Source organism: Acinonyx jubatus, chromosome B4 (assembly GCF_027475565.1).
Source record: "Acinonyx jubatus isolate Ajub_Pintada_27869175 chromosome B4, VMU_Ajub_asm_v1.0, whole genome shotgun sequence".
Classification (NCBI taxonomy): Eukaryota; Metazoa; Chordata; class Mammalia; order Carnivora; family Felidae; genus Acinonyx; species Acinonyx jubatus.
In genome coordinates, this window is record NC_069387.1 from 86368146 (window position 1) to 86384739 (window position 16594).

General features: G+C 32.7%; 1 protein-coding gene across 6 annotated transcripts in view; it reads left to right on the forward strand.

Moving 5' to 3' along the window:
- Positions 1–12480, forward strand: part of USP15 (ubiquitin specific peptidase 15) — a 117582-nt gene extending 105102 nt beyond the window's left edge. For 5 of the 6 annotated variants that reach the window (XM_015079518.3, XM_015079519.3, XM_027071358.2 and 2 more), the window contains 6 exons: positions 370–440; positions 757–872; positions 1493–1642; positions 3230–3333; positions 7343–7431; positions 10491–12480. In XM_015079518.3, the coding sequence (XP_014935004.2) occupies positions 370–440; positions 757–872; positions 1493–1642; positions 3230–3333; positions 7343–7431; positions 10491–10673 (713 nt within the window). In that variant the 3' untranslated portion in view covers positions 10674–12480. Of the gene's footprint in view, positions 1–369; positions 441–740; positions 873–1492; positions 1643–3229; positions 3334–7342; positions 7432–10490 lie in introns of those variants that run through there. The other variant, XR_008300300.1, reaches the window with a different exon arrangement.
- Positions 12481–16594: the final 4114 nt, after the last annotated feature.

Below are 16594 nucleotides of genomic sequence, written 5' to 3' on the forward strand. Positions count from 1 at the left end.
TGGCTTGAACACTGAACTTGAGCAAACCGTGTTTTTTTTTTAGGTGAAAACTATGAAATGCAACAGTCATGGGAAATAACCTTTACCTATCTGTATAAAATCTTGAATGAAAAGTCTTAATTTCTAAGTATATTAAACACATCACTGTTTATTAAATGGGGGTTGGACTTATTCTTAAGTCTTGTATCTTTTTTCTTTAACTGCTTAAATATTTTAATGGCTTGGAAATAGCAATTTATCCTGATCACCTAGTGCAAGTAGAAAAGATGGCTATTTGTTTATTCTGGCATATATCTTAATATTAAAATATGTTGATTTTAACACGAAAGCATATTAAGTTTTAAAGGAGAAATATGTTTTCCATCTTAGAAAGATCTTTTCTTGCTTTGGATTGGGATCCTGATTTGAAAAAAAGATATTTTGATGAAAATGCCGCTGAGGTAAGTCATCGTTCATTCCCATGTTGATCATACTGTTTTGTTACACTCTTTGCTGCTACCAGATGTGTTTATTTTTCTGGTTATAGACTAGAAAAGGCTTGTTGGTTTCGAACATGCTTTCTATTAACAGTTTCAATCATCCATGTAGGTGTGTAATCATAAGTTTTTTAGACGTGTGTAAATCTCAGCTGAAAAAAGCTTTATAATTCTTCTGAGAAAGTTTAGGAGTGTTTCATTACTACTCATAGTAAGATGGTATCACTAAAATGAGTTTTGTTTCATTTGTTCTCTTAACTCAAGAAATACTTCTCTTTAGGATTTTGAAAAACATGAAAGTGTGGAATATAAACCTCCTAAAAAACCCTTTGTGAAATTAAAAGATTGCATTGAGCTTTTTACAACAAAAGAAAAGCTAGGTGCTGAAGATCCCTGGTAAGAGACAAAGTTAAAAAATGTTTCTAATTATGTTTTAAGGATTTATACTAAGGTATGTGCTATATATCAAGTTGAAAAAGTACTAAATTCCCTTTGATAATTTAAATAATAAGCATTTCTTTATATGATAATAGTCTGTTAAAAGTGATTAAAATGTCTTTAAAAATATTATTACAATGTTAAGCTCTAATCTCATTACTGTATTCTCTCTAATAGCTGTTTTACAATGGATAATTAATTTTAGTTACTTTTTCCCAAGAGTTTTTTTACTGTGCAGCCATTTTGATAGAAACCTTTTTAGGAAAGTCATACGTTTTGTGGTGCTTTAATTCCATTAGAGCCCAGAAGTATTAAGATTTTCTAATGCTTATTTCTCAACATAGTTCTGTGTTCTTTTAGCATACTAAAATGTAAATAATCTAGCCTTCATCATTTCTTTGATACCTATTTACATACTAATTTATCTCATTATCTGATTTTTTTGAAGATAAAAATGATAAAGGAGTTTATCAGTCTGGTATATATTAGGTGTACTGAATAAAAGAACTTTCCAAGCATTTTTTAATTATTATTTTCATTACCTCTATCAAGCTTTAAAGATTTCTCTTTATTTTTAGGTATTGTCCAAATTGTAAAGAACATCAGCAAGCCACAAAGAAATTGGATTTATGGTCCCTGCCTCCAGTACTTGTGGTACATCTCAAACGATTTTCTTATAGTCGATACATGAGAGACAAATTGGATACATTAGTTGATTTTCCCATCAAGTAAGTTTTGATTGTGCTTTATCAGCATTGGACAGCTGTAGGTTTTTATAAACATAAGGTAGCATCAGGTCCAGTATTTGTGAGTCATTCTAGCAGTTTGTAAGGATCAGTAACAATTTTATTCCTTTTTAGATATTTTTCAAAGTACAAAAAGAAAATACACCTTTTTGAACAACAAAATAAAAGTAATTTTATGTTACGTTATCATATGGGTTCATGGGCCCTGTTTATATATCTAAGATACTCTGTGGGATCTTAGTGATTTTGTTTTTCCTAGGAATTATTTCATCATTAATCATCAGTTATTCCTTGGTATGCTTTTTAAAGAAGACTGGAATAATGTGAAACAGAATAATGTAATTGCTTAAAAAGATGACACAGTAGTGTAATCAGTCATTCCTGTTGTGTCATACTTCAGTTTATTTATCGCATTGTCCAGAGTATTACATCACTTTTTTAAAAAGTCTGGAGACAGCATCTCTGTAGTCTTTTTTTTTTTTTAAGCTTTCCCTAAATTTAATAGAGCATTCATAAGGACAAAAATGAAATAGTGTATTCTCATTCACGTGGTCCAGGAAGGACTTCATCACATAACATTTTACAGCAATAACTTGGCACTCTCCCATTTTGGTAAAAGAAAATCGATAGTATTCTTCTATATTTTATGATATTTATGCACCACAAGTTTGAGACAGTTAATAAGTAGACAACTGCCATAGGCAGGTGTGTGTACTAGATGACTGGAAGTAAATAGATGATGTAATATTGAAAACATTCTTTGGATTGCTTATTCTGATTGTTGATTATAAAGTTAAAAATGTTTTGCAGCTTTTTACCAGAAACCAATGGCAATTTTGTCCTTAATTATGAATCATCAAAGTTTTCAAAAATATAACATTTTAACAGTGTGTAAGTATAAGAAGAACCAGCAGTAATGATAATCTAGAATCTATGAGAGATATATTTGAAATTTAGGATCATTATTGCTTTTTGATGACACAAGTACCCAAAAATGAATAATGATAAGCTATAAAATGGTCATGTTACAGTTTTGTGCATGACAGATTACAAACAGTTGGTTGCATTTCAAAGAATGTTGCCTACTCAGGATATATAGATAATCAAAACCAGGAAAATAGAATAAATATTGGGTTTAGATATATCTACATTATTATAAAATTTCTGTGAAAGTTTGTTTTCACTATTGTTTTATTCTTCCTTAAATAAATAATTACTAAAAATGACTTCAAAAATCTAAAAAATTAAAAGGGTCCAGATGGTAAAGGGTGATGACTATTTTACTAGTATACTGAAAGTTAAATGTATTAGCACAAAAACATTAATCTGAATAACAGCATTCAGTAGAGAATTTGGAAATTCCCAACCTTTTAAGAATTATTTTGCCAAAATGTTCACATCTCAGAGGGTGTGTGTTTGTGTGATTTGTTTTACAGTTCTTTGGTTCTTAGTGATTTCTTTAGTGAAAGAGCTATTTTTTATATAAATGAGAGTCAAGCAACATTGACAGAGAATAGAATTCATGACATTTAGAGAAAACAAAACTAATTTGATCTCTTTGTTAAACAGTGACCTGGATATGTCAGAATTCCTAATTAATCCAAATGCAGGTCCTTGCCGCTATAATTTGATTGCTGTTTCAAACCACTATGGAGGGATGGGAGGAGGACACTGTAAGTTGACAGTTACCATTTTGCTAAAATTATGATGCTTGATAACTGCAGACTTTTTTTCTTAAGATATTTACTACTAAAAGGGAAAATATGGGGTGCTTAACGGCTCAGTTGGTAGAGCATGTGATTCTTGATCTAGGATCATGAATTCAAGCTCCACATTGGGACCTGGAGCCTCTAAAAAAAAAGCGGGGATGGGGGGGGGGCAGTAGGCCAGGGTGGCTTAGTTGGTTAAGTGTCTGACTCTTGATACCGGCTCAGGGCATGATCTCTGCCCCCTGCTGTGCACTGGGCATGAAGCCTGCTTAGGACTCTCTCTCTGTCTTTCCCCCACTCGTGTCCTTTCTCTCTCTAAAATAAAAATTTTTTAAAGGGGAAATATAAAACGTGTCTTACATACAGTAGTTGTCCAGTAAATTTGACTAATGAATGAATTAGCTTTTGAACCTTTTTTAACATCAGGAGTAAAGTATTGAGTTAATCATACTTTCACTTTAATGTAAAGGGACATCATGGTCAGGACTCGTGTCCATTTCCATTCTCCTTCCCTTCCCCTTTCTAAAATGCTTGATGTATGTGTTATAAATCATGTGTCATTGTTAGTTTTTACATGGTTGGTGCAGTATGTTACAGATCTTACATTTTTCTCTTAACACATAAGACATCTCTATGTTACTTTGTGTCCATTTAGCTAATTGCTTCTAACCACTTAGGACTTAGATCTACCATATTTTATCTCTGTGCTCATTTCATGGTCCACATCCAAATTGCGTTTAACTTTCTAACACCACAGGACTGATAAAAATCGTTGTTTATGGTGCCCTATGTGAGAATTTCTTTGAGCAACATACCCAGAAGTGAGATTGCTGAGTTACAGAGTATTTAGGTACTTCCAGATGGCTCTCCAGGACAGTTATACTAGTCCACACTCTCCAACTGATAGATTTTTCTGTTGGACCATCTTTGCATTCCTACTTAACATTTTGTTTTGTTTTGTTTTGTTTTGTTTTGTTTAGAAATTAATTGTTTACTTAAAATTGTGTTTAAATTCACAGTTGAATTTGGTTAACTAATTTTATTTAGAGTGGTTAAGATTTCATTCATAAGTGAAATGGTCTTGTAATTTTTTTATATTCTTTCTTTGGAATCAAGATTACAGTCCTAATAAAACAGTCTGGGATAGTTTTTTTCTCCATCCTAAAGCAGATAGTATAGTATAGGAATTAACTATTCATGAAAGTCTAGTAGAATTCACCTGTAAAACCATCTGGTTTTATGTAGTTTTTACATAGCCATAGTTTTTTCTATTTATGACATGATTATTGAAGTCTATTCACTTTTCTTTTCCCCAAGATGTATGCATTATGGCATTTTCTACTTTTCTAAAAATGTATCTGTGTATTCCACTTTATTTGAGAGTCGTTATATATAATACAGTTATGCGATGTCTTTGTCCCTTTTTCGTTCTTTTCTCTAGGTGCAGAGGTCTATCTTATTAATCTATTCAAAGAATTAGCTTTTCACTTTATTAAATTTTTCTTTTTGTTATGTGAATGTATTCTTTCTCACTGATTTCTTTGTTATATTTTCTTCTTCTTTTTTTAATGTTTATTTTTTTATTTATTTTGAGAGAGATGGAGAGCATGAGCAGAGGAGGGACAGAGAGGGAGATACAGAATCCGAAGCAGGCATCATGCTCTTGAGTTGTCAGCACAGAGCCCAGTGAGGCACTCAAACCCACAAATCACGAGATCATGACCTGTGCCAAAGTTGGACACTTAACTGAGCCATCCAGGCGCCCCACTTTGTTATATTTTCTTCTTGTTACTTTGAGTTTGCTCCATTCCTCTTTTTTTCACTTTTGGTTTGAATACTTTATTACCTTTTGCTTCACTTTTTTCCATGCTCTCTTGAAGGCTATAATTAAAGCTCTAAATTTCCCTCTAAATACTGCTTTATTCCGTAAATTTTGAGTTGTAGTATTTTCATTGACTTTAAATTCTATATATGTTTTTAATTTCCTTTATGATTTCCAGTTAGTCTAAGGTCGTTTAATCATCTGCTTTTCTTTTTACTTTTTTAATGTTTGTTTATTTATTTTGAGAGAGAGAGAGAGAGAGAGCAAGAGCACAAGCAGGGGAGGGTCAGAGAGACAGGGTGAGAGAGGATCCCAAGCAGGTTCCACACCATGAACACAGAGCCTGATACAGGGCTTGAACTCAGAAACCATGAGATCATGACCTGAGCCAGAATCAAGAGTCAGATGCTTACTGACTGAGCCATCCAGGCACCTCATATGGTCTGCTTTTCAAAACATAGTTTTTTTAAAGCTCTCCTTTTGTCTTAATTTTATTACAGAACAATTGGTTATATTGCCTGTATTATATTAATCGTTAGTTTATTAAAGCTTCCATGTGCCTTAACTTAATACAGGGTCTGTTTCTTAAATGTTTGCTTGGAAAAATATATATATTTCTCATTCAGACATAGAATTCTATATGTTTCTAATAACTTGTTTATCAGTTGTATTCAAATCATTACTATCTGGTTATTTTTGATATATTTGTTATATTTCTGGGAGGAATTTGTCAGGATTCTTACTAAAATGTTGATTTATCTATTTTTACTTTATTAGTTGTTTTGCACTATTAGTTGCACTTGTGTTTAAAATGGGTAGCTCTTTTTGTTTCATTCCTTTTACCAGTATTTGACTTTTTTTATTTTGGTATCAGTTGGCTTGCAAACTCTGTGTGCCTTTTTGTTGGATTTGTCTCTTATAAACCATTTTATTCTTAGACCTTGTCTTTTTATTCAGCCTGGCAATATGTTCCTTTTAATTTGTGGGTGCATTGGTATTCAGTTCAATTGACAAACTTACAACCCACATTAAGATCCACCCAAAAGAGCAATAATTTTGTTTTGTGAGGTGTAGAATTATCCAGAAGATATAGCCTATAAGGTGTCACTTTTTAGAAGCTATGACAGCAGATAATTGTTTGGGGGACATTTTGTAACTTTGTTTCCTCGGTTATTAGATAGTTTATATAAAGCCTAGGATGTGAGAGGGAGCATTTTTTTTTTTTTTACTTTTAAAGATAAAGCAAATCTTTACTTTTTTTTAAGTTTATTTTAAGACAGAGAGTGTGAGTGAAGGAGGGGCAGAGAGGGAGAGAGAGAATCCCAAGCAAGCTCTGTGATGTCAGCACACAGCCTGACATGGGGCTTGATCTCACGAACTGTGAGATCATGACCTCAGCTGAAATCAAGAGTTGGATGCTTAAACAACTGAGTCAGCCAGGTGCCCTGATAAAGCGAATCTTTAAAAATTTTACAGATTAATCACTTTTTATTTTTCTCTTGCTTAGTACTTTTGTTTTTTGGTGTAAAAACTACAAATTACTGGGATAGTATTATTGAAAAAAAATTTGTAAGTATTTATAAAAATAACTGAAATACAAAATTTAAATTATGTTTGAAATGTCAAACTCTGTAGTCAGGGACAGACCTGGCTTTAAATGTTAACTCAGCCAATTAACAGCTTTACCCTTGGACATTAAATTTCTCTTCATGCTTCACTTTTCCCATTTCTAAAACTAGAAAAAGAATAAGATAATACCTTCTCTATGAGATAATACATGTAAAGTACAGAGCTTTGTGCCTGATCCGCAATAAGCACTACATAAATGTTAATTCTCATTTATTGTCATTCATATTGTTATTCTGTGCACTAAAAAATAATAGATCTATTCTGTTGTCCTTGGGATTAAAAAAAAAAAAGTCACAGATTTCAACTTCTTTGAAAACCATCTTAGGTATTTAGATTTTAGGAAATTATGCTAAAACCTATAATCGATGGAATCAGTTGAATGTGTAAAATATAGGCCTTGTGTACATGATTATCATGCAGCTTTAGTATGTATTCCTTATATAGATGATTGTAAAGATTTGCAGGTTCCCCCCAGAAACCATAGATCATTCCAGTCACAGAAGTGATTATATTTTTCATTAGATACTGCTTTCGCAAAAAATAAAGATGATGGAAAATGGTACTACTTTGATGACAGTAGTGTCTCAACTGCATCTGAAGACCAGATTGTGGTAAGTGTGTCTTTTACTTCCTGAAAATTACAAGATCCATTTTTTTTTAAAGATGCCCATGGAATGGAACACTCTAGTCTGTATTCTAGCCATTCTAATAGTTAAGAGAGACTTGCTCTGATTTAAAGAAATGTAAAATTGTCCTCTAAATGGAAATTTGTCTTCTAAATCTGCCCACTAACATAAACATAAATTGCAACATGAAATTTTTTCTGGTACTTTTCAACATGAAAACTGGAATTTAAAATTCTTCCTTTGGTAAATGAGCTCAGATATTTTGGGACATTTACTACTTAAAATCAGAGTACTAATATAGAAAACAAGAAAATCCTTTAAGGGTCTTCCTTACCATACCTGTGATTTTTAAAGTAAAGTCTTATCCTGTATGACAGTTAAACATTTAAACTCAAAATTACATGATTAGATAAAACAAATTAGAGAATTTTTTTTTAATTAACCTTGCGTATCTGTTACTTTGATATCTTCTGAATAGTAGAAAAATGAGGAAGTAACATCTATTCACATTTACATCAGTTAACCAGCTACAGCTGGAGCCAAAATATTGGCATTTGCTTTGCTTCCCATCAGAGCATATTTTTATTATCAAATATTGATTGGTGAAGGGATGATGAGTTGATTCTAAGAAGAAAGCTAACACTCACTTGATAAAGGTTTATTTTTCTATTAAAGTTTGCCTTCTATGAATTTTACTGTTTGACCACAATATTATGAAGTGTGAGAAATGTAGTATTTGCTCCTGTGAGCACGGAGCTCATATTTCCCACATAGAGATTTTCTTTTGGTGTTCAGAGCACTGACTGCTTTATTTCCCAGTTTCAGTTGAGGGCAGAAACCAGCTTTTTCTTGAGTTCATAATGCCTTAAATGTCTTCAACTTATATTGTTCAATTTAGTAAATTAATAAACTTCTGAGCTCTGTTATTGGCATAGTTCCAATTCACCATTGGGTGAAGAGATATGGAATAATTTTGACTTGTTTCTCTACAGATATTTTAAGTTTGTGTGTTTGTGTGTGTGTGTTATGTACTGTTGCTTATCTCCCTATAGCTATAACATAAAAGAAAGACTAGAACGCTAATATTTTTAAAATCTGTATGTGCCTAAATTAATTACATTTCCAGTTTATAGTTAGACTTCTAATTTCAGCTCTCATCTGTGACTTTTCAATCGTGTTTTCCTCTTTAATCTCCCAGCCAGAACATCCTGAAATTACCTATATTCTCTTTCAACATGTCTTTGACAGTGCTGCCCTAATCTTGCCTTCAAATAAACAATATATCTTGTTTTTATACAATACATGTATTTAATGTTACCTTACATCTTAACAATGATGATACTTCATTTAGTCAACAAGTATTTGAGTACCTTCTTCATGTAGGACTCAGTTCTAAATAAGATTAAAAGACCGCTATCTCTAACTTAAAGAGGCTTACAGTCCAGAGATGAGAGAGAAGTAAATTACCAATTATATCATAAGTAGTATTAAATATCTTGGCTATAAGGAGAAAGGACAGCTATCTCTGCTGATGTGGGGTGTAAGGAGATAGGACCAGTGTAGGGGAGTTTGCATAATAAAGTGGTGTTTGACCTGAGTCTGCAACTACAAATAGAAAAATTAAACAAAAGAAGCAAAGGAAACAGTACTACAAAAGCAAGGAGGCATGATAAAACATGGTATTTAGCAAAACAGCAAACAATGTGGTATTACTGAAAGGAAATACCTGTTAGGAATATGGGGCAGAAATTAGGCTAGAGCTAAACATGGCAGTCAGATCAAGAAAAATGACATTCTTCACAGTTTAAAGCTTTTCTTAAAAACTGTGAGAATCATAGGTGATTGTTAAGCAATAGAACATTATTAAATTTGGAATTTGAGACAAGAAGCAGGCTATTACAGCCTCCAGCAAAACAAGGCTGTCATGTCACTTCAGCAATACAGATTTCTAAATTTAAAGCATGGTAGTAGTAATAAGTAAGCAAGTAAAAATAAAGTTGTGGTAGTATTGTATAAACAACAGGGAAATGGATTTATGAGATTATGAGTTCAGGAGTGAGTACCAGCCTAAGTTATAACTTTGCATTGTTGGTCTTATACTTGAAGCCATAGGTTTGAATGAGTCACCTGGTGAGAAGATACAGAGTAAGAAAGAGTGGTGGGCAGGGGACAGAACATGATTTTTTTTTTTTTTAAGTTGGGATTTACTAAGCCCACAAAAAAGTCAGACGCAACCATGGAGATAGAAGATCTATGGTAAAGTAGTGTCATGAAAGCCAAAAATTGTTTGATGTAGGAAAGAAAAATAGTAAAGCATTAAATGCTACAGCGGGACTGAATAAAAGAACTTTAAACAGTATCCATTTAATTTGTTTACAGCAGGTTATTGCCCCTAGTGAAAGCCTGAAATTTCAGTAGAATGATGGGCGCAACAGATCATGCTGAATATAGGGGTTTGCATGAGAGTGAAAAATGGATATTATTTGGTGGCTCTGTCTATAGCCTGGCAGCTGGAGCAGGTGGTAGAGTGGAGAGGGATTTATAATGGGAAGAGACATGAGTGTTTTTTATGCCAAGAAGTCCAATTGGAATCACTAAATATACGCAGTGGTGACAAATGGAGCAGTACCCTGAAAGCAGCAGGAAAAGCTGGACTCTGGAGCAAACTGAGAGGGAAGGGATGAGTATTAGAAAGAAGCTTCCCTTTTCCTTAGACACAGGAGGGAAGCAGACATAGAACTGTTTCATGTGGCAGCAACTAGGTTAATCTGTGATAGAGTTGCATTTATTCATCTGTTTAGCTAATTTAAAAGAATAAAAATATTCATTCTAGTGACTCTTATTCCTTTATATATAGCAGTGATCTTGTATTTAACCAATTTAAATAAGTTCCGTTTGTCCATGTACAGTTTGTCCATGTACAGTTTTTCTATTTGACTTATGCCCTGTCTCCAAAATCAGTTACCAGGTGAAAAATCCATACTGTGCTTAATATGATCTTTGAGACTTATGCCCATTTTGACATCCTTTGTTTGTTTCAACAGTCCAAAGCAGCATATGTACTGTTCTACCAGAGACAAGACACTTTCAGTGGAACTGGCTTTTTTCCTCTTGACCGAGAAACTAAAGGTGCTTCAGCTGCCACAGGCATCCCGTTAGAAAGTGATGAAGATAGCAATGATAATGACAATGATATAGAAAACGAAAACTGTATGCACACTAACTAATGAAAGTCCTAGAAGCCATAAAAGAGAGACTTTCCTGCTGGTGGTATGAAATGATGAGGTTACCCACCACATTAAACAAAAGTCTGAGATGGGGAGTTTCAGATAACCGAATGTAAATCCTTTATCAGATTTTAACTTGTGCAGTACTTGAAGTGAAACACAATGAAAACTTTAACAGAAATTGTCTCTTAATACATTTACAGTCTTGTAATTACAAGCTAAATATATATAGGAAATCACAAATAAATCCCTTTTAAGTTTGCTGCTGTTTTGATGAATTATGTTTTCTTTAATTTTTTGGATGTGAGTTAATTGATGACAGATGTTAAATTTGTGGATGTTGGTCATTTATTTTGCTCTAATAATACTGCAAGAAAACTATGGCTGAACTTAGTTTTTGGATAATCTAGTTCATGTGCATTAGGCTGCCACATATATTACTATGATATTTAGCTGCGGTATCAATGTGGCATAAATACTGCAGTAGTATTCTTGGAAAACCAAATTTTCAAATCTGTCCCTGGTAATCAACATGGGCCTATTAAAAAAACAAATCATGATACAGGAAACAATCTTGGAAAAGTTATTTTCTTCTGTAGAATCATTAAAAATCCAGAATGTTATGTTCATATTACTGCCGCTGTGAAAAACAGGTTCTAGATTTCACACTCCATCTAAAATCATTTTTCAGTTAAATGTAAGTATTTTTTACTGCTATTGAGATCTATTCCTTAAGTATTCAAATTTTGTTGACTTGCTTTAAAACGCATATCTTTAATCTGGTGTTGGTCCAAAATTAAAATTTTTGCTGTCTGTTTTTCTCTACCCCATTTTTTGGTAATTTGGCAACTTTAACCCTTCCAATTGCTATAATACATATAAGGACAGACTTATAGTATTCTGTGTCCATAGTAATAATTACATCAAGCTTAGATGAGAATTTTTTTTTCATATACTGGCCTTTAAATCATTAATGGACAATTGGCTTTAAAGGTAGGTCTGTTAACTTTCTTTGTGTGTTCCTGATGGAATTCACCATAGCCTTACAGCTTTTCTCAGAAGGTAACTTGTTATAAGAGAATTGGCATTTGCATGTTCTAGAGTCAGAACCTGTATAGTATATAAAGTATACAAACCTTGAATTTGATTTTTAGTTCACCACATTCAAGGATCCAGGATGCCAAAAATATGTGTGAACATTTGAAACATTTTTCATTTGCTGCTTTTTCCCTTTGATCTAGTTGAAAGAATGTATTGTCGATTGGCATACAATACTGCCTTTAATAGAAAAATCTAAATGCTGGGGCACATTTCACATATCGACTACCTGAGAAATTGCTTTGTGTCCCACTGTTATTAAAGCAAAAAGTATAATGTTCTTCACTTGAACTAATCAAATACAATAGATTATAAATTGTGTATTGTAAATAAAAGTTCACTCTGTGAGTGCACATTTTGGTAAATTATTTATTTATGTTAGCATTTAAAAGTAAAAAAGAAAAAAATGCATTTGACCAGGATAAATGAGGTATGTTGATCATGGCTTTGCTTTATACCTTGATATTAAAGCTGGTTTTTCATCCTGGTATTTTAAAAGCTGCTTTGGGTTTGTTTTTTGTTTTTTGTTTTTTGGTTTTTTTCCTTTTTTCTTTTCTTTTTCTTTTCTCCTTTTTTTTTTTTTTTAATGTAAACTAACCTCCTGCATGACAGAGGTTAAAATTTTGTCTGCACTTGAGTTCACTTGAGTTTACATTTGAAATGTGCATGTTTATTTATACAGATTTCAATAAAGCTATTTAAGGCCTTATTTAAGTCTTTTATTTCTTACTCTGAATCTTGATAAAAATTCTATGTGGGTAGGTGACTATATGATAGACTTTTTAGTTATCATATAGTTAAAAAATAGAAAGGAAAGCATGTCACAGCTAAACAAATCCTGTTCAGGATGTGTTTTAAAGTTGAGTTTTTTAAAATATGCATTAAACATATATTTGTGCACCTACTAATCACTATTCTGTAGTCTTGAGATATAGCAGTAAACAAACCTCCCTCCACTCAGAGCTTGCAGTCTTTCTGCTGTCTACCACTTAATAGACTTTCCATTTTTCTGAGGTTTAAAGAAAAACCAAATTAACTTTTCCAGCCCTAAATTGTAGTCTCCACCCTAACTGTCCATAGAGACCATTCCTTTTTAATGCCTGCGATTAACTTTTATTCCCACTAAAAGAAGTGTTTTAAAATAGAAAAGGATGTTAATAATACCATGGAATTTGTCAAACTCAAATTACATTTTCAGCTGCAAAAAAACTAAAGGCAGTGCAAAAGGCTAGTCCATGCTCTAATTAAAAGTAGATATTCATAGGTAATAAAGGTGGTAATAATGCAGCCAACCTAGAATTCTATTAGCTTTTCTACTTGGTAGTCATATGACTTTGAAGTTAATCTCCCCTACTATCTTTCTTCATCTGTAAAATTATAACAATGGTAGTATTCATTGAGCATTTACTCCAGACCAAGGTAGTGTATTAAAGTGTTATATGTATTATCTCATTCATGCCCACAGTAGCTATGAGACAGACATTGATCATCACCATTTTTCATTTGAAGAAACCAAGGTACAAAGCAGTTAAGTGATATTCCCAAGTTCATTCAATTACTGTGTGATAGAGGCAATATTCTGCCCTCAGATATGTGCACTGCCTCCCACTTTGTTACAGTGTCTGCCTCACAGGCTTGTTGAGATCCCAAATGAAATCATGTATTTTATGGAAAGGTGCTTTGTAAACTATGTGGTATACTCATTACTGATTTTAAGTGTAATATGGCATTTTTTTCCTTGTTTATCTGACTCAAGTACACCCTTCTGTATATTTCTGCAAATGCAGCCCTGATTTTCGTGACTTTTTTCTTCACCTGTAGTTTAGTTTTAATCTCTGAGCAAAAGCAACAGTTTAATACTTTGCTTAAATATCTTGCTTTCTCCTATAGTCTATTCTTTTAGCAGTCCTATATTTATCCTTGCTTTCCTGGCAATGCACTATGAAACCACACAAAGCATTGATTTGGGCAAGAAGAAACCCAGTAACTACCAAAGCCAGTGATTCTGCATATGGGTAGTAGTTTGTCACCAACTAATTTCATTGAGATGAGGACATCTTAAAATAAGCCAGGAAACTATGGGAGAAGATGAAGGGAGTCCCAGTAGCTTACCAAAGGGGTGGGGATGGGGCATATTCAAGTTGGAACCTTCCACCCCCCAGAGGAATTGACACTACAGTCGTGTATGGTGAAAATAAAAAGTCAACTTTCAAGTTGCTTTTTATTTTTATGTTCTTTATAGACAGTGCACTTGATTACTGCCAGCTTCCCACCCTCCTTTCTTGGTATGCTTCTGATCTTTGTGCAGTGTACATTAGCACATTCTCTTTAACTCAGTTTTTAAAGTACAAATGTGGAAAATTCTTATATACTAGGGCATGGGACCAGACATCCTCTAAAATCTCAGAGGAGTAAGACTGTAAAGAAAGTAATTGCATTTCTGGAGGCAAAGAAGAATAGTGGACACCTTTGTTTGTATTTTTTACTCAATAAAATATAATTTCTCTTTTTCTTTGAAATCACTTCTCTTGAAAACATAATTATGTGGATAATTCCCCAATAATTCTTTTAATGACACTTAAAGGGCCAGAGGATAGTAGAGAGGTGGGAAGGAGAGTACATACATGTCCTTGATGACTTACATACTAAGATGCAGAACTATAGTAAATTGTTTTGTGACCAGATTTTTCCAATGAGAAATCTATATAATTTTCTTATAAGCATGTTAGGTTGTAGGACATTTCAATTAGATATGTATGTTTTTGATAATGTTCAATTTATATTTACTCTGTATTAAAAATTTTTCCAAATAGCTCAGACAACAAAACTTTCATTTAAAAAGTGTATTTAAATTTTTATAAGCTACATGAGTAGGTTTTTAAATATTAGAATTGGGAAGATAAAATGTATATGGTAAAATTCAAATTATCAGTCAAAATTTATTTTCAGTAATGATGGGGTAAAGAATATTTTGATGGATAATATAAAACTACAAAAATCATTTTTGGCAAATATATGCATTGGGAAACATACTCCACATCATACCGTAGTCTAATGATATCCCAACTCTGCCTTTGAGAGCCTGGAAATTGCCAGGGTAATAAGAGGAAAAGAGCCTACATTATAAAGGGAATCCAGAAAGTTGGTAAACCATTCATGAAAATCAAGCCTTGACAACATTTTGGACTAGAGTCTCAAAGGACAGGAAGAAAATCAAATGGATTTTGAGGTTTTTGTTTTTTTGTTTTTTCCCTAGAAATGTTAAATGTGATTACACAAAGCAGCTGAAAATACAGCTATCTCTTTGGTAATTGTTCTTTTAAATGGAAATGCTGTAAAAATAAGACCAATATCTTCCAGTATGCACAAAATCAAATATTTTAAATGTTCAAACTGTTTTGGTAATTAACTATATTCTGCAGAAAATTCTGGTTGAAGGTGGTACTTATTTTGCTCAAAATTTTCCTCCTATCAGGACCTTGTAGCTTGTTCTATATAGTTTGGTGAAACAAACCATAGTTTCATTTACTGTGATCTTCAAGTCCATTGCTAGCTGGAGTTAAAGCTCCATACATAAAAGTAAAAAGTATTGAACCATCCCAATAGTCTTTTCCCATAATGTATATTATTACATTTTTTTCAATAATTACATAATTTCTCAAACTTGTTTAAAAGCTTAAATATCACTTTGTTTTTTAATTCTTAAACTTTTAGGATTATTAAATTTTGTAACATCTCAAATCTCTTATTAAAACTTTTATTACAGTATTTGCCTTTCTTTCAAACTTTATAAGAGAACATTGTAGGTTCACAGACATTGTAACTCCTTATTCCTCTTCTGCTCCTTGAGTCTTAGATACAATTTACATAATTTAGACTCCACTAAAATATTCTGCTTGTCTGGCCTTCCATGTGTGCCTTCACTGTTTCATCTGGCCTGCTTTCTTCTGACCTTCAATTCTCCCTATGAGCAAATGAAAGTATTTCATTTTCTTTATAGTGAAAACCATCTTTCCATTATATCAAATGGTGAATTATCAGTGTCCTGAAAATAACTTAAACACCCTACAAACAAATACAGATCATTTTAGAATTGCCCTCAATTGAGAGAAACAAAAACAATAAATTGTAAATATAGAGAAACTATTTGTAGTGTATTTTTTTGAGGGTGGATTCCTGTAGAACTTTTAAATATTGAGTGACTTTAGTAAAATTAAACTCTTTAGTTTAAAAACTCGGAATTACATTCCATTTTGAGCCATGTGTCTATGCGTGAGTTGAGGTGATTGATACTGCAGATGCAAACAGTAAACATCAGTAATTACAGATACTTGGTTAGTATATTTGTTGGGATACCATGAGATTTGGTAGGGAACATTCTAAATTTAGAAACCATTTCCCCACAGCTAGCTCTAAACAAGTCATTAGCTGATGTTTCAGTTTTCTCAACCATAAAAATCATATCAGTTTCTTGTGAGGAAGTAATGGACACGTAGGTGTGAACTTCCAGGTGTGCAAAATAAGACCATATTTTGTAGTATGGACAACGAGAATGTTGTAGCATCACTCATAAAAGACTTCTTAAATGGAAGGCTCAAATTCAACTTTGGAAATTATTGTTGAAGTATATATTCTTAGCAAAAGAATAACTAATGGGATGGGCCAAATTAAAATTTGTTTTTTGTTTTAAATCCTTCTCCTGGCTCCTGTAAAAGAGCAAAAGTATCAGTGTGATGGTAAGCTTAAAAAATTTCATCATGGATACTAGAATCCAATTGTATACTAACAATATGATTTTTAAAGCTTTTTGTGAGCATAATTTC